Consider the following 18,725-nt stretch of genomic DNA (forward strand, 5'->3'; position numbering starts at 1 on the left):
GCCGGGGCGCGGGGCGCGGCGCGCAGCCCGGCCGCTCGGCCTTTTGTTCCCGCTCTGGTGCGGCCCGGCGCGCCCTTGGCCCGGGGGAGCTGGCGCCGGGGGCTGTGGCCTGGAGCCTGTGTGGGCGGTTCATCCCCGCGGGCGGGAGCTGGTGTCAGGTCGCCCTGCTTCTCAGGGTGCGGAGGGGCTCGAACCCCGGACGCCGGCAGCCCAGGGCCGCCCGCCCGCCCGCCCGCCCGCCCGCCCGCCGGGCTTTTCCAGGGCTTGCAGCCTCGACGTCGCGCTAGGTGGCGGCGAGGCCCGAGGTGCGCCCCTCTTGCGAAGATCTAGTGGGACCGCTCCCCAGATAAGCCAGTGCCTCGGGAGCGGGCAGACCGGGTCCTGCGCGTGGCGTCCTGCCGGGCTGAGGAGCCAGGTGGCGACGGGGTGGCCGAGGTCGCACCTGGGCGGGGGGGGAGGAGGGGCGGGGGTCGTGCGCCGAGCGCGGCGGCGAGCGGGTCTGCGGCGTGTCTTTCAGGCTGGAGTCTCAGCGTCTGGCTGGCGCGCCGCCGGGTCCCATGGAGCTGGAGGGGCGGTGGTGGCGAGGACAGCTGGCTGCCGACATCCACCAAGCGCTTCGGTACAAGGTAGCCCTGATGCCCGACCTTCCCTTTCCGGTACAAGGTAGCCCTGATGCCCGACCTTCCCTTTCCGGGGTTTGCGCCAGCTAGAGATCTCAGTTCCCGGGAAAGTCTGATCAGGTTCTCTACCGTTTTCCAGGCCGAACGATTCGAGGTTTGCGTATTTAACCAATTAACCTCTCAGTTCCTTCCCTGGGCATATCAGAAGAACCTGTAGCTTAAATGGAGAACGGTATTGGGCATGTTAGTTGGGAGAGGGAAGACCGAAAGGGACATCCCAACGTTCTTGTTTCCAAGGAGACCGCAGCTTTGATCATGTATTTAAATTATGCAGCTGTTACGAGTCGCATTTGTACCTTACTGAATTCCCCAGCCGTTCCACTCAGTTGCTGTTTGTTTCTTCATCTGTAAGTGAGGAGTCATAAAATGTACCTTGTGGAATGATGGTGAAATTTAAGGGCCAGTACCGTAGAAGGGCGTAGAATACTGTTTGGCATATTCTCAGCCTAAACAATAATTGTTATTATTTGCCCCTTACGATTTGGGTCTGTTCAGAAATTAGCCTTAGGGTAGAAGGAGTTAACTACTTCTTTCTGCTAGTGTTAGTAAAAAATTGCTCACTGTACTTAATGTATATTGAAAAAGTACTTTCTGGCATAAAATCTTTGTATTGTTGCTCTTAAATTTTACTCCACAAGTCAGATTAATGAGACTGCTCTGCCTCTTAAAAACCAGAAGAGAAGTCAGATCTAAGATGATTTCTAACTTAGTTTCACCTTGGATAGAGAGAGGCATTTGTTAAGTACAGAAGATTAAGCAGAAAACAGGTGACTCTTTAGTAAAAGGAATTCTGGTGCTTGTTGAGAGATCCTGGGACAATAATAAACTTGTATGTTGAGTTTCTGGCCAGGTTAAGCAGATTAAAAAATCTAATTCTGATTTAGATGGTTACAATTGTACATTTTCTAAAGCTTGAGGTTTCCCAGTGCTGTGAAGTATTTGTAGTCTTATACTGTATATACCTCTGGCAGAGGACAAGGTGGCACAGGTCCTAAAGGAAGGCCGCTGATGGTCGTCGGAGCGCCCCGTCACATACTGCTCTGGGTTGTCTTTCTGCTGTCACCAAACATGTGAACCATGTTCATGATTTGACTGATGGGCTGCGTTTTATGAAGAATTTATGTGAATTGGTAGAACTTACACTTGCAGAGCCGGGAGACCATTGTCTGTAGTGCATTGAAATCAAGGAAGTTAAAATAAACTTTTCTGATAGAAAAGACATTAATTCTACCCTAATTGGTAATTTAACTGGATAGTCAAATTGCAAGGTACTCTGCCAAGTGTTAGAGCGTGGACAGTGTAAAAGCCTCTGAGTTTGGGTCTTTGGGCAGTTGCCACTCTGATGCTATGGAAGATGCCTTATATTTAGACCCAAGGTTTGTGGAGAAGATAATCATTGTGACCAGCATTGTTCCTGCTAGGGAAGAGGGAAAATAAAATGGAGACTCCTTGACCCCAAATGCTGAATGCACTGTGTGTTGTGGGTTTGTTTTGGTTCTGGTACCAGAGATCGAACTCAGGGCCGTGTGCTGGCCAGGCAGGTGCTTAAGCTGCTGAACTCTCTCCCCAGCCCATATGTACTGTTTTTGTAAAATAATTCACCATTCATAAAACCCTATAAAGCAAGCGTCTTCTCTGTGTCTCATTTTGTTAGTGGTTTGTTGCATTCACTAGTGTCATCATCTGTTTGGGAGGGTATCTTTGAGTGCCTTCATGAGAATTGAGAACAATTCTAGCTTTGTGGGAAGCATTAAGAAAATATTTATTCCACAGAGTTAAGTTCTAAGTTCTTAAGTTCCAAGTAGTTCTTCTAAGCTTTTATTTCCATCCTGGCTGGCTGGCCAGTGTGCCGGTGGTGGGGAGGATATGGCATTTGGGGTGGAGAGCTGAGGAGGACTCGAGGCTGAGGGTGAAGGTGACGGATTCTGGGTGCTCGGCTTCATTTCATGTGTGTTGCTGTAAGCTTAATAGGAATGCGAGTGTTCAGTTCTAGGTGGTCTGAAGTAACAATGTAGGTTAAGAGCAGCATAGTCACTCTCATGCTCTCGTAACTACAGTACCTGGGCTAGGCGTCATTGAAAATCCCCTGATGGGGCCAGGGAGATAGCTCAGTAGAGTAAGCGCTTGCCGGGCGAGCGCAGGGTCCCGATTTCAATCCCTGGTACTGCAAAATAAAATAAAATAAAATCCTCTCATGGCCTTGAAGTTCCTGCTCCTTTCTTTCTTTCTTTCTTTTTTTTTTTTTTCTTTTTGCGGAACCAGGGATTGAACTCAGGCCCTTGCACTTGTCAGGGAAGCGCTTAGTTCACTGAGCCATCTCCCCGGCTCACCTTTTTTTTTTTTTTTCCCTATGCAGTATTAGGAATGAAACCCAGGGCCTTAGCCATGCTGGTCACTCTCCCCGCTAGCTCTATCAGGAGTTCCTGTTGGATTTGTTTTCAGTAAAGTTAGGAAAGTTAACATCATTATAAATAAAGCTCACTACTAACCTGTTTTGAAACTGTCTCAATGCGATTTCTTTCCCAATAAAATTAATATAAAAATAAATAAATAAAGCTCACTAGTATTTTCCAAGTTTGTATCCTAGGGAGTCTGTCAAGTTCAGGCGTCTTTGACCAGAAAACGCATCCAGGCTTTGGTTCTTTTCCCCCGCCAACTCCCCTTTCCTCTGAGCTGAGTTTTAATACAATGGTGTATCATAATCATCTGTGTATTTTTATTTACCTGCTAAAGAGAGGCTTGAGACTGTTTTCCCAGCTGCAGTATGGCCTAGGAATCGCCCAGTTGGTACTCCACAGGAGATGACGAGTGAATGACACATAATGACAAGAAAGATTACAGCTCTACACCATTGTAAAGATCTGTAGAAATCATGACACAGAAAGGATGACTCCTAGGAGCTGCACAAGAAACTAGAATGTACCTTTTATTCAGAGAGGTTTTTTCTCAGTATTTGTTTATACTTTTCTTATACATAGAATATATATTAATATATAATACATAAATACGTACTATATATTAATACATAATAATGTATAAACATATTATTATTCAGGTAATCCCTGTTAATATTTTTTAAACTTTAGGTGTTTATGGACATGGTTCAAAAATAAAATACTTTAAGGGCTGGCCAGGTAGCTCAGCAGACTAATACACCTACTTAGGCAGGCGCAGGGACTGGGGTTCCATCCCAGGCGCGCCATGCCAGCCCCACGGCGCGCTGAGATGGCGACTGAGACCGGGCATGGTGGCACACACCTGTAACCCCAGAGCTTGGGAGGCTGAAAACAGGAAGATCACTGAGTCTGATCTGTGTAGTGAGACCCGTAGACCCTGTACTATACACATTAAAAAAAACCCTTTAGATAATACAGTATAGAAAGGATTAGATTAGATGCCTCCTACTACTATTCCCTGAAAATCAATATATCTGTAAATATAAGATTTGTATTTGTAACATCCTTAGATTATAAAATGTACATGTTTTTCATACCTTCCTGCCATCCCAGTCTTATCAGATTTTTTCCCATGTCAATGCATGTAGGTTTACTGCTGTTTTTTAACATATCCCATTGAATTGATGCTCATACATAGTGCATATATTCCATTCGTTTTGACGAACATGTTTTTTAAAAATTAAAAGTTTTTGAGATCATTGTAAATGCACATGCACTTGTGAAAATGATACAGAGCAGTCCCCTAAAAACTGTACTTGGGGGCTAGGGAGATGGTTGGGGGCTGGGGAGATGGCTCAGTAGAATAAGTGCTTCCCTGGAAGTGCAAGGGCCTGAGTTCAATCCCTGGTTCCAGAAAAAAACAAAACAAAACTGTACTCATTTTTCCTCTGTGTAATCTCCTCACTGTTACAACCAGAATATTTACATGTGACCAAAATATCAGTGATTGTTTAAATTTTAAAAATGCCACAGAGAGAGACACATTGCCATTTATCCCCCTCAGAATAACTCGTTAAGTGCACTTATCCCGTTGTTCCTCCCATTTTCTGACGCAGTTCTGAAAGTCTCCTTTCACGTCTTTACAAAAGGCAATTAAAAGTACAGCGCAGGCTGCTGGTGAGCGCCATCCCGCAGAAGGCGCAAGCACGGAGAGGCCGCCGCGGCCGCCTCTGGTCCCGCCTCTGGTCCAGACTTGCGGCCTCTCGGTTCTTCCCCAGAGTCCGAGCGGCCGGCCGTGAAAGGTTAACGTTTTTGATGGGTTCCAAACACCTAGGCAGCCGAGCAGGGGCACTCAAAAGGGTCTCCAGAACTGCTTCCGAAAGTACTAGGAGGAGAGGAAAAGGTGTTCCGAGTGAAGGCAGTATTCCCAGGGGGTTGGTGGTAATTGTTTGACTGCTGTAAGCTCCGTGACTTGAAGCATCTACCTTGTTTTGTACATTGCTGCGGTCAGTGTAGAGAACATTCCCCAGCGTCACAGGGTCTCCGCCTGGCCTGCTCGCAAGCCACCCTGCCAAGAGAGCACACGGCCGCGCGGCCCTCCCCGCCACCCGCCACCCTTACGTTTCCTCCTAGCCCCAGCCACTCCCGAGCCTCCTCCATTCGGTAATTGTGGCATTGCGGGAGTGTTGGTAGGGGTGTTATGCAGTATGTGACCTTTTGAAGTTAACTTCTTAACTCAATATTCTTCAGATTCATTAAAATTATGTTGAGCGTCAAGCTTAAGTTATATTGCACAATTTTGTTCTACTGTTGTTATAAACAGCTGCAAAATATCTCTTAAATGTAGGGCAGATTCTTGGTCCTAGGGTTGTTAAATTAAAAGATAAATGCATTTTTAAAAAATTATCTGTATTACCCAGTTATCCTCTAAAAGATTATATCAACTATTTGTTACTACCTCACCTCCTGGTAACATAAAAATTAATGAATATCTGGTAAGGGAAAAAATGAATACTATTTCACATTTGAATGAGATCTGGCATCTTTTTGGTCTCGGGCCGGTTGTGTTTTCCCATTGAACTGTGTCTTTCCTATGAACTATCTGGTCATATGTTGGGTTTTTTTATTAACTTATGAGTTCTTTAAGAATAGATGTAGGGCCCGGGGATGTAGCTCAGTAGAATAAGCACTTGCCTGGCAGGCTCAGGGTCCTGCGTTCAATCCCTGGTGCTGAAAAAAAAAAAAAAAAATTAAGAATAAATATCTTTTCCCCATTTCTGCAATACCATTGTCACCATATACATTATTTATCCAAGAACATAGAATGTTTCTTTTTTGGGGGGAGGAAGTACCAGGGATTGAACCTGGGACCTGGCACTTGCCAGGCAGGCCCTTATGTCGCTGAGCTATCTCCCCAGCCCTAGAATGTCTTTTTGTGTATATGAGTCTTCAAAACACATGATAGTTATTTCCATTTAACGCTGGTTATATAAATGTCTTTCTCATTGTTTCCTTTGTTATAGTTATTATAAAGTATACATGAAATACTCTTTTTTTGTTATTAGTATATAGAAAAGCTGTTTTGAAATATTTGTTTTGTGGCCAGCCATCCTACAGAATTCTTACTGTTTCTGCAATTGTTAATTTTCATGAGTTTTCTGGATATAAATTCTATTATATGAAAAATATGTTGTTCCCAAAAAATGACTTGATTTTTTTTTTCATTCCAGTAACTATACTTTCGCTTTTTTCCTACTTGAATTGATTGGTATTTACTGAATCATTATAGAATAATTATTAGAAATGTTCAAGGAGTGGCACTAGAATAATAATCCTGCTGTGTCACCTCCAAGTAGGGTACTGGCTGTTATATTTCAGATCTTTCTACCTCCTTGCATTCGTTCCTCATCAGAGATACATACTTTAGATGCTGTTTGGGCATCCAATCTTCCCTGTGACATACTATAATATTGTTCCTACCATCAGGACATCCTTATTTTCCTAAGATATACTACAGTTGATGAGGAAGGTTTTTTTATTTGTATTTTTTGGCAGAACCGGGGATTGAACTCAGGCCCTTGCGCTTGCCAGGGAAGTGCTTATTCCACTGAGCCATCTCCCCGGCCCGAGGAAGTATTTTTTGGACATTACTAAATTACATTGGCTACTGTTTATCTTAGATAGTGTCAAACTATGTTAATATATAAGTTTCATTTTCATATATTATAAAACCATTTTTAAGTGACAGTTCGGTGACATTGTATTATTTTGCTGCCATTACCAGCCTCCATCTTTGCAACTTCATATTCCCAAACTGAAACTCCATGCCCACTGAGCAGTAACTTCCCCACTCTCACCGTCCGTCCTCTAGTAACCACTGTTCTGCTCACTGCCCCATGGACGTGGCTGTTGTGCGTGCTTTCATGTACAGAAGAATTTTGTGTGGGGCTGGTGAGATGGCTCAGTGGTGTAAAGCACCTATTTAAAACAAGCTTAGCAAAACACAGGGACCACGGTTCAATCCCCCAGCACCACATGCCAGCCAGCCCCCGCCCCCTGGTGGGCCGAGCTGAGCTGGACACACACACACACACACACACGGACACACACACACACGCACGCACGCACGCATAAATAAAAAATAAAAAAAAATTAAAATAAATAAAAAAGAATTTTGTGCTCACCTTAACTCCCTTGCACACTCCCTTCAAGATCCACCCATGTGGTACAAACCAGAGTTTTGTTTTTAAGGCTGAACAATATTTCCTTGTATGTGTATGCCCCCATTTTGTTTATCCATTAATCGATTGGTAGTCAGGTTGTTGTTACCTTTTAGGTATTATGAATGATGAATGATATTATGAACATGGATGTACAAATATCTGCTGAGGTTTTATGCTTTTTTTGAATATATTTCTATAATGGAATTGATAGGTCATTTGGTAATTCTACATTTAATTTTCTGAGATACTCTCGTACTATCTAGCCATTGATTTGACATTCCCACTAGTAATATATGAGATCCAACTTTTTTAAAAGATTGATTTATTCATTTATTTATTTGGTACAGGGTATTGCTATGCAGCTTGGACTCATGTGATCTTCTTGTCTCAGCCTCCCCAGCCCTGGGATTACAGGTGTGCACCGTATGCTGCCACGCCTGGCTTCAGTAGCTGGCATGGCCGAGGGGCTGATGTGGCATGTGGTACCGGAGATCAAACCTGGGTCCTTGTGCTTGCCAGGCAGGCGCTTAGCCTGCCAAGCTATGTCCCCGGCCAAGTGGTCCAGTTCTTGCCAGTGCTTGTTTTTGTTTTGATACTAGCAGTCTGAGTGAGTGTGAAGCTATGTCCTGTGGTAATTTTGATTTGCATCTCCTGACTGTAAGCCAATATTCAGTATTTTTTAGGTGCTTGTAATGTTGACCATCACATATTTTCTTTGGAGAAATGTCTGTTAAGTCCTTTGCTTATTTTTAAGTTATGTTACTTAATTTAGCTCTTTATATAATTTAGATATTAGCTTCTTATCAAATACATGATTTGCAGATGTTTTCTCCTCTTCTGCAGGCTGACTTTTTACTATGTTAATAGTTTTTGAGGGCCAGGGATATAGCTCAGTAGAATAAGCACTTGCCTGGCAAGCTTGGGGTCCTGAGTTCAATCCCCGGTACCACAAAAAAAAATTGAAAAAAACAACAAAACTTTGGGGCCAGGGAGATGGCTCAGCAAGCTCAAGGGCCTGAGTTCAATCCCGACTTCTGCAAAAAAAAAAAAAAAAAAAAAGTGTAAAAACACAATTGTATCCTTTTCCTGTGTTTTTGATAACTTGTCCATGTTGCTTCTTGGTATTGTTAGGGTTAATTTCAGTTTTATGGTGATCTTAAAAGGTGAATTTGGAAGCTTTCCATCTTCATGTTCTTGAACTCTTCTGGTGATAAATTCAAAATTTTAAAAATTAGTTCATATAATATAGATTTATGATTGGACACTGATAATGGGAAATATTTAGATATATGGAGGATGATAAAATTGCTAAAAGGAAATAAGGTGAGAAGATACTAATAGCTGAGTGCTGGTCTCCATGTCCCTGCAAGCATAACAGTGGCAGCGTGCTGTGACCCTGTGGATTCAGTCTGTACCATCTAACAGAAAGCTTTGAGCTTGCAGGAGGGGCGTGTGTGTGTGTGTGTGTGTGTGTGTTGGGTTTTGGTAAGAACATTTTTCTGAAAACACCTGGTGGAGAGAAGAGAATTCTCATATAAATCTTTGTGGAATATATCCTTTCCATGAAACAGGAAACATTTATAGTTGGTCACATCAGAGGCGGTTAAAAATAAAGAGGGAATTTTTGTTCTACATTAATTTTGAAATGTTATTTTCCCACTTGGCTTTTGTGTGTGGCTTTTTCATTTCTGTGTCATCCAAGAAGTCTGTCTGAGCACTTGTGAAGACAGCGTTCAGCTTTGCAGTGTAGGGACGCCTTCGCAGATGCTCTCAGTTTGTCAGGCTAAACGTTGTTCCTCTTGCTTTAGGAGCTGAAGTTGCCCTCCTACAAAGGCCAGTCCCCTCAGTTAAGCCTCAGAAGGTATTTTGCCGACCTGATTGCCATTGTGAGCAACCGCTTCACGCTCTGCCCTTCTGCCCGGCACCTTGCTGTCTACTTACTGGACTTGTTCATGGACCGCTACGACATCTCTATCCAGCAGCTGCACTTCGTCGCGCTGTCCTGTCTGCTCTTAGCAAGTAAGTATGACCGCTCTGTGTGGCTGGCGTCCTCACAGCTCGTGTAGTGCAGTAAACTACGGTGGCGCAGTGCGTCATCACCAACTCCGCTTCATTGCAGGCTGTCAGTACTGGGCAGAGCTCTCAGAAGGCTTCTGGGCATGACGGTCAAGTATTAGTCAAGCATTACTTGTTGGTCAGGCATGCTTACTAATCAAGCATTAAGAAGTGAGAGTTTTAAAATGTGCCTGAGTCACAGTGCTAAATATTCCGAGAGAAACACATAGTGTGGGGCATCACAGGGGTGCTGATTCAGAATCTACACAAAGGAGCGGCCTAGTGTCCGTCTCAAAGGTGCTTCTCATGACCTTTCTAGCTGGAATCCTCTTTTGAAATCGGAAGCAGTTTTGTCCCGTGGGACGCTCGTCCTGTGTGGAGATCCTTTTGGTTGCCACAGCCTGTGGGGGCGCCGCTCACATCTAATAATGTTCGTGTTCGTGGGTCATGAATAAAATACCGTATGTGCCTCATCACTGGCTTGGAGCTTTTTTTTGAGGCTTTCTAGGTTTTGTAAGATTGGAAAAACTACTGAGAGGTCACATGTGTGGGAACCCACAAATAAAACCTACAAAACGTTTATTAGAGGATCATTTTATCATAAAGAGACACTGGAAAATAGAGATAAGTTAGATTATTTTTGAAATATTATTTTGGGATCATTATTGACAAGCAGTTTTTTTTTTTTGCCTGCTGTGACTGTCCTTGTCATTTTATCACTACAAGTCCCACCCATGCTGCTTGTGGTTCTTAAAGTGTGTGTGGCCCAGAGGGAGGCCCATTCTGTTGGACTGGATAATGCGTGGTGCGTACTGGGTTCATGTGCTGACTTTTATTTGCAGCTGACGTTTACTGATAACTTGGCAAATGAGTTAGGAACTAGGCATTTATACATGACATGTCACCACCAAAGTTTGCTAAAGATTTATGATTGATTAGTTGATTAGTAAGAATTTTGGTCACTGTATTTTATTTGAGCGGTTCAAATTCATATAGTCTCCACAAGTTGCTCAAGGGTGTTTTGTCTTTCGCACTACCTTAGGTTGACTGGAATGGAGTGTGCAGTTGTATTTTTCTTTAATTTATGTGTTACCATTTAAGGCCGTAATCCATTTATATTTTATTGAAGATTATTTGGTTTACTCTGTATGGTAATACATAGATTTTAAAGCTTATTTTATAGTAACGAGGCTTTAGGCCTATTTATTGTGATTCATATATGAATTACTACTTCCTACTGAAAGAGCTGAACACCTCCTTTCTTTGTTCTCCTGACATCCTTGACCCCCTTTTTTCTGAAAGAGAAGGACTGATTTACATTATCTACTAACCGGTGGGAATGTGCGTGAGATACGCCGCAGAGTCTCAGCCTCCCCGAAGTGGGCGGTGCTCGGGAGTTGGAGGCAGCAGCCAGATTCTGGAGTTGGGCATCTGACAGGCTGGCCCTGGCCTACGGCAGTCTCTCCTTCCTGAGTCTGTTACTACAGAAAAGCTGTATAAACTGAGAGCTTGTTTTCAGTGTCTGGTATTTGTTTTAAATTTGTTCTTAAACGTTTCTTCCATTTTATCTCCTTATGTTTAGATACCAAGGGCAGCTCTCCAGTTAGTTACCCTGAACACTCAGATACTGCTGCCCTCTTCACAGAAGGCTTGAATTTTGTGTTCTGACCCTCACCCAGCTCTCACTTGGGGCAGGTGTGGTGGAGTGTGCAAGGAAGAGCAGCTTATAGCGCCTGGTAATTGGGCTAAAGACACAGCCCAACTTGTAATGTCCAAGAACAATACCCCACTGCTTATTATCTACACTATTGGAGATAAGAAGAAAGGGCTTGTACTATCTCTGCTGGGAGAGCAGTGTATAGTGTTTCAGAGCAGATACTATAGCGATCCATTTTCTGGACTTGAACAGTGTAAATTTCAACAAACCTTGGGTCTCACGTTGTTTGTCATAAAGTTGGAAATAAAGACCCTTGTCCTACAGAGTTGTGAGGATCAAATGGGGTGATGTGTTGAAAATTACCTAGAAATGGAATCACTAAAGGCTAAGCATTGTAAGGATTAACTCCCCTGCGTGGCACCCTAGCTTTTAGATCCTGGCTTATTCTAAAATGGACCCAGGCTTGTCCAGGGAAACTTACATTTTGACTCATTCATACATGGCCTGGCTTTCCTTGGGTTCTGTGCCCAGAATTAAATTTGAGAGTTTGGAATCAGTTTTAGGGGTGAGACTTCTGATAATTTGCTGAGTTTTGTGTAACTGAGACGTGGTCTTAATAGTTTGCTAAAGTCAAAAGTGGAAAATTGTAGGCTTTTAGTGGTAACAAGCGTTCATGTGTCTGTTCACTGGCCCTACTACTGGATTAGCCAAGCTTTTTACTGTACTGTTAGATGAGCAGTTGTAATTTACAGTTGGTTTGAATTACAGTGTAATTTTTAATGAGTGGAGATTTTTTTTTGAATTACCTTTTCCTGTTGCTTATGTATTTTCAGTTAGACTGCGGTCTTCCAAGTTGTGTTCTTTCCTGGTTAGTACTGAAAGGAGCGAACGTGGCTGGCAGCGTTGGTGCACAGCAGCAGCGCCGTGCCCTGCGCAGCGCGCACCTCTGCCCTGCCACCTGGCTGCTGCCCTGCTGGTTGTGAACGCACATTGGTTTCTATGGCTGACCTGAACATTTCCTCTAAAGGAAGGACAATGTAAAGTTTTGTTTCTGTGGCCTCCAGTTCTTTATTTTCTGAGACGCTTGTAGGAATTTCCTCTGCCCGTATTTCCTGTCTGGGATTTTATCAGTATAATCACATGGCTTCCGGAATTTCCTTTCAATTGAAGAAACTGATTTAACGACCTGTGCTTAGCGTTACGGATAGAAAAGTTAAAAGTCACATACAGTATTTCAGCATAACAAACTATAGATTTGGAAGTAGGTACTTATGTTATCATAGAAACTTTTTGATATTCCTTAATAGCCACTTAGCTAAGTATATCACTGTACATCATGAAGGTTTCAAAAAATTTAAACATGTATTAGGATCTTGTGTGGTTATTTATGCAGTATGCAAGTTATTTTTAACTTGGCAAATCAGTATGCAAAGTCTTTCACATTTATAATAGTTGGGTACTTATCACCTAGACGAAGATTCAGAAGTTTGTTGTCCCCATATAATCTGGTGTAGTATTTTGGTTTAGAAAGATAAATTTATGAATCCAAACATATATATCTTCTTTTTGCCTTTAATTTTTTTATTTGATTGAACTTATTTGACCTTAAATAAATTGGCCAACCTCTTTTTTTTTTTTTTGAACTGTGAAATTGGTCATGTACAACTTTATTTTTGATGTTGAAAGCCACAAGAAGATAATATGAAACATCCTTGAATTATGGTGAATTATGGTGTGTTAGTTTCCTCAAAGGAACCTCAAGCATGACATAAATAAACTCGTTAATTTTTACAGCGTTCTTTTGAAGTTCACTGTCCTCATTGTTGCTGCTGCATCATTGTGCTTTGAAAGCCATGGTGACTCATCCAAGGGGGCCGAACCTCATTCCTAGGTCATTCTGCTTCTGACAGTTTTACTCCATTCTACTGAGAACAGTGATTTTCCTCTTACCTATTTAATGGTGATGTGGATCTCTATCATAAACACCACTTCGATGTTTTCTGCTACAGTTTGTATATATTATTGGTCAAACTTCTAGTTCACCTTATATGACTTGATATAGGCAGGTCTATCTAGACTCTCAAACTCTTATTACCTGAAGTCCAACATCTGAATTATGTAAATTTTTATCTTCTGTTTTCAGTATTATTTACTAAAAGAATGATTTAGATCCAAAATATTTCCAAGGTGCTCCAGAACAGGAAGACTCACTGTTGCTTACATTTAGGTCTTTCTCCAGACAGGCATAGAATCTTCTGACATCAAAGACAGAGCCTTGTGTCCCACTTCTGTTCTGCACGAAGACCACGGCAGGCAGCAGTGCACATTCCCCAGCCCCAAGGGATGAGCGGGCCACGCTGGCTGTGGCGCCGTGACCGCCGCTTACACAGGGAGCCTCTGCCCTCAGTGACCCGGCTTGTGCCACTGACCTAGTGTCGCAGCTTGGACGTGTGGTGCAAACCCGTCTCCTCCAGAAGGGAAGCTTCATGGGAAACTTCAGGTTTCCAGTGTGCTACAAACAAGAATAAATGTAGGGGCTGGGGAGATAGCTCAGTAGAATAAGTGCTTGCCTGGCAAGCGCAAGAGCCTGAGTTCAATACCTGGTTCCGCAAAGGAAAATAATAATAATAATAATAATAATAAAATAAAATTACTTTTCTTTCATCAACTCAACCTACCCACCGAAAACTCTGAAATATCTGGTGTGGTTTGGCAGACCTATTTTCTTGTTAGCACATGTAACTATTTTATGCTTTAGGACACAGACCACAATGTTTAAGTAGTTTCAGAGTCTGGGGAAAAGCAGGGGACGGTGATACTGAGAAAGAAAACATGTGCAAATAGCACAACAGAGGAGAGTTCTGGCCCAATTCTTTCTCAGGGGGGTAGCAAAAAGAGTACCTTTGGATCTAAATCCTGATAGTAAGACAAAATCCCGTTTAATTGACTAAATGTGTGATGATCATTGGCTTAACATTTTTTCCGTCACCTCCATTTTTCTTATAAGGTAAATTTGAAGAAAAAGAAGACAGTGTGCCTAAGCTGGAGCAGCTCAACAGCCTGGGCTGCATGACGAACATGAACCTGGTGCTGACAAAGCAGAACTTGCTACACATGGAGCTGCTGCTGTTGGAAACCTTCCAGTGGAACCTCTGCCTCCCGACGGCAGCTCACTTCATCGAGTATTATCTCTCTGAAGCAGTACACGAAACAGATCTTCACGACGGCTGGCCAATGATTTGTTTGGAAAAAACTAAACTCTATATGGCCAAATACGCGGATTACTTCTTGGAAGTGTCTCTGCAAGGTGAGTGGATGTGAACACCCATAAGCGACTTGTGTGCTTCGGACTCTTTGATCTGTTGCTTACGTTCGCTGTTGGTGTCTCCACAGATTATGCCTTTCTAAATTATGCACCTTCTTTAGTAGCTGCTGCGTGTGTGGCTTCTTCGAGGATTATACTTCGACTTTCCCCAACGTGGCCTGCAAGACTGCATCGTCTCACTGCTTACTCGTGGGATTTCTTAGTGCAGTGTATTGAGCGGCTGTTGATGTAAGCCCTTTTGTTTTGGGGTTTCTTACTAACATTTTTCTTCATACCTAAAAAACATTTCTAAAAGGCACAACCCTTGCAGGATGAGCAGTACTTTGTAGGGGGGCACTGCCTTCAGCTGTTAACTACTTAGAATTTGCCGTTGCTAGTATGGTTCTGGGTACAGTACATAAGAGAGAGAAGAGTTGCTCTTGTGTGTCTGTAGGTCCATACTGTAAAATCAATCCAGGCAAATCTTGTCCAATTCCCATTTCCATATCTTTGAATTTTAAGAATCGCCTAGATGTTTCTGAAGTGGCAGCCACACTTTTTGTGGACACATCTTCCAACTTAGAAATAGCTTAGAAAAACACAATGGATGCCTTAGTGTCGTTTGAATTTTGTGGAGTAAGCTGTTGAAGTGGGGGTGGAACTTTCTTAGAGAATTTTCTCAACATAATATTTCCATTCTTTCCATATTTCAGTGCTCATGACAATGACGTGAAAGAAGCAAACAAACAGAGAGGACAGGCGGGCCCTCAGGCAGCACCAGTAGGCGTGTTCCAGACGGCCTCGCAGCCCTCACGGCCAGCTCACTTTCAGCAGCCTCAGTATCTCCATCAGACTCAACAGACCTCGCTGCAGTACCGCCATCCTGTGTCAGAGCAACCCGGCTGCCAGCAGGTTGTGTCTACCACGCACACCTCGTCCTACACACTACAGACATGTCCTGCTGGCTTCCCAACAAGTGTGCAGGGCCTTGGGAACATGCAGACTGGTGTTGGGATGTCCCTGGCGATACCAGTAGAAGTTAAGCCCTGCGTGAGTGTCGCTTACAACCGGAGTTATCAGATCAATGAACACTACCCTTGTATTACTCCGTGCTTCGAAAGGTGATCGTGTGTGAAGCCGAAAACTGACCCGGACAATTCTTTGACTCGAAGGCCTGGGGCATCTTTTTTTGTAAACTTGTCTACAGAAGAAAAGGGATCCAAATAACATCAGAACTTTTCAGATACCAGTGCCAGGAGGACGGAATAGCCGTTCAGTATCTAGGAGTACACAGGAGAACTAACCACACGCTTTTAGCAGTGTGGGTGTCAGACCCTGTTTCAACCAATCCCTGTATGACAGAAATGTTCAAGCCTGGCTGGTGGTCCACGTATTTCAGAAATGTTCATTTTAACAGGAAATCTGACCAGATTCCAGCTTAGCATTCTGAGAGTTAACCTGTGGCAGACTCTGGGCCTTATGTTCTTATATGTTGAGACTAATATTTCTCTTTGGACTTGCCAAACTCTCTTTTATGAAGGAAAGTTAACAGTATTAATTTTTGCAGAGATTCTTTTTTTATTCAGTTTTGAGTTTTACTTTTGAGCTATAGATGAATTTCTCACTTAATTTTAAATTGTGCTATACCAGTTGTGCAGTTCATTTTTTTTTTCAAATTATCCTATATAATTTCCTGTCATAAATAATAGGTTTCTGGATTTGTGTACTAAAATTAGGGGTTGAGTAGATCTCATATCTTGAAATCATGGTTGTAACTTGAGTTTCTTACTTGCTTGGTTTTTTTTCTTTTTTGTTTTTAAATCTTTAGAATTAAAACACATTTAACTCAGGGAATTTATACTACTTGGAAACATTTAACTACACTTAACTGTAATACAGCATGCTATGGGAATGTTCTAGTGTGAACTACCTTTATAACAGGTTTAAATGCTCCTGCTAGGATATGTTTTCAAATGAGAAGACGATATCGTAGCACAGAATGAAGTGGTAGTTCCTGTGATTCAAAATACATGCATAGGTTTTGCATTTCTCAGTGCAATCAGTGATTTGCTACTACTCTTTAAAAAGTTTTTTCAAGAGAAAACGTATCAGTAAAGTGTCAGTACTGGAATAAAGTCCCATAGGTTTGTTTTGGAGCGGAGGGTGGCCAGGGTGGTGCTCAGGTTGTGCTAGCGCAGCACTTTGTATATGGAAGACAGGTTTTAAAGCACCCTTGGAGTCCAGCCAGTCAATCTAAGCAGGCAAGGGTGCAGATTACTAAAGTTCAGGAGTCACTTTCATTAGGTTGGCCCACAACTGTCCAGGGACATCTCACTGTACTGGTAATGACTGAGGACAGCAGGAATAGGCAAGTTAAGAGTAAAATATTATGGGGGAGATAAAAAGGAAAGCGTCATAACTAATAAATTATACATTGTGCTCTTAGCTGAGCGGGGAGAGATTTGGTGGAGGAAGCTTTCTGGTTTAGAAATTTGTAAGGTGTGTATTTTGTTTGTGTTTTCTTAAAGATAGCACTTGAATAGAAAAGAGTCTGCATGGCAGATAGGTGACCATCACAGTACGCATTGAAGACAGACTTACTGTAAAGATGCGGGTATGCAGCAGGCGTCTCAGTAACGAAGCCCGCGGCCTTGCTTAGGAAGGCCGGGGCTCAGCGTGGTGACGAGGATGCGGCAGCTCCAGCGGATGGGGGGCTCTGCCTGCGTGAGGGCTTCCAGCAGGGTCCTTTCTGAAAAGGAAACTAACCTTCCTGCATACTACACAGGGCATGAGGTGGATGTGTTAGTCTGGCAAATAAAGCAAAACCACTCAGGTAAGAACACCTACGAATGGCAGTTTCCAAGCATGAAAATTGTTTTCTGGAACTATCATCTCTTTTCCTCTTTTAAAAGGCTGCTAATTGGATTTTAATAGTTCTTACCTTAAGAAACTTGAATTACTTGGAGGGAAAGTAGGTTATAAAAAATAATACACCTTTCATCTTTCACATTCACGTAGAACCCAGTAAACTGGAGTCCAATTTTCAGTATTTTAACTACCTCAGTAATGCTATGAATGTATGATACTGGGCTAGAAATCCTAACTTGAAACAACAGCCAGTGCCTGTGGTAATTTAATGTCTTGTCCAACGCTTTTATTGATTGGTTTATATGTCATTCTTGTTGTAGAAAAATATGCCTTTTAAAAAGCCTATTAATACTTTCCCAATTTATATTTTTAAAAAAGCTAAAGAACACTGGATTAATCTTTGGGGAGGGGTAGAATAAAATAATTGATTACAATTGCTGCATACCCGGGATGTGGTCGTGTGGTTGAAGAACCAGAACCATTTTTAAAACAATAGTTTTCAATACAAATACAGCTCATAACTGTTAGCTTTTGGGGAGGGAAGATGTGTGGGTTTTGTTTTGTTTAATTTATTGATTAGTCAAATGTTTTTGTTTCTGTTTTTTTTTCTTTTTTTGAGATTACTGGACCATGATTAAATGTGTACTGTGAAGAGATTAATGATATGTATAAGGGCTTAACCAAAGTCCACTTAAATAAACACTACTCAAGTACAGACTACAAACCAAAATGTATCTGTGTTATGGCATGAATTGCAAATAGTGTGGTGCTAAAGTCTACACCAGTGGAATTAGATGAGTGCTGTGCACTTCGTTTTAAAATAAAGCTAGTTTTCACTAGATTTGCCTTGGCGGTGTTGTTTTCCGTACAGCCCGTAATTTTCAGACTCGCTGAGCTCCATCCCATAAGCAGCCTTGGAATCACTGTTGCTCTTGCTACGAGGCATACGGACAGAAGTAGGCATTGGTCCCTTTTTGCATTCTGAACTTAGCACTGACACCTATTTGGATAGAGCTGTTGCTGTCTAACTTAGAGTTAGCTGTAAATTAGCAGGTTCTATCATTTCTTTCTTTGGTGCAGGGTCTCGCTAGGCAGCTCAGACTCCCCAGCACACACCTCCCCAGATTACAGGTGTGTGCCACCATGCCCAGTTTCGGTAGTTGGGGGTCTAGGGCTGGCACAGCGGTGCCAGGGATCGAACCCGGGTCCTTGTGCTTGCCAGGCAGGTGCTTAGGCTGCCAAGCCATTTCCCCAGCCCCAGCGGGTTCTATTATTAAACAACTAAAAACTTGAGAAAATATGAAAATCTAATCTCTAGAGAAAGAGACTCAAAATGATCAAGGATGTGAGGGAAGAACAGTGAGTCTGTTTAGCTTAGTATAAAGATTATGTTTGTTACTTGATGCAAATTAATAGCAAGTGGAATATGCTTTAAAGGATGCAATTTAACAGGCTTGTACGAGTATGTTATAAATTTACACCCCCTAAAAATCATTTTTAAGATTAGCCTTGTAAGAAAAAGGTTAATATACAATGTTCTTT

General features: G+C 42.5%; 1 protein-coding gene across 3 annotated transcripts; it reads left to right on the top strand.

Moving 5' to 3' along the window:
- The first annotated feature begins 491 nt into the window (after window positions 1-491).
- Ccnj (cyclin J) lies at window positions 492-18,002 on the top strand. Of its 3 annotated transcripts, none has more exons than XM_004625501.3 (5): window positions 492-626; window positions 9,108-9,318; window positions 14,019-14,318; window positions 14,405-14,564; window positions 15,029-18,002. In XM_004625501.3, exons 1-5 carry the CDS (start codon window positions 558-560, stop codon window positions 15,438-15,440), a joined length of 1,152 nt encoding a protein of 383 aa, XP_004625558.1. In that variant the 5' UTR covers window positions 492-557; the 3' UTR covers window positions 15,441-18,002. The 3 variants fall into 3 exon arrangements, with proteins under 3 accessions (XP_004625558.1, XP_004625559.1, XP_004625560.1); XM_004625502.2 differs by having other exon boundaries at window positions 14,438-14,564; XM_004625503.2 differs by having other exon boundaries at window positions 14,441-14,564.
- Window positions 18,003-18,725: the final 723 nt, after the last annotated feature.

This window comes from Octodon degus, unplaced genomic scaffold (assembly GCF_000260255.1).
Source record: "Octodon degus isolate 3935 unplaced genomic scaffold, OctDeg1.0 scaffold00010, whole genome shotgun sequence".
Taxonomy (NCBI): Eukaryota; Metazoa; Chordata; class Mammalia; order Rodentia; family Octodontidae; genus Octodon; species Octodon degus.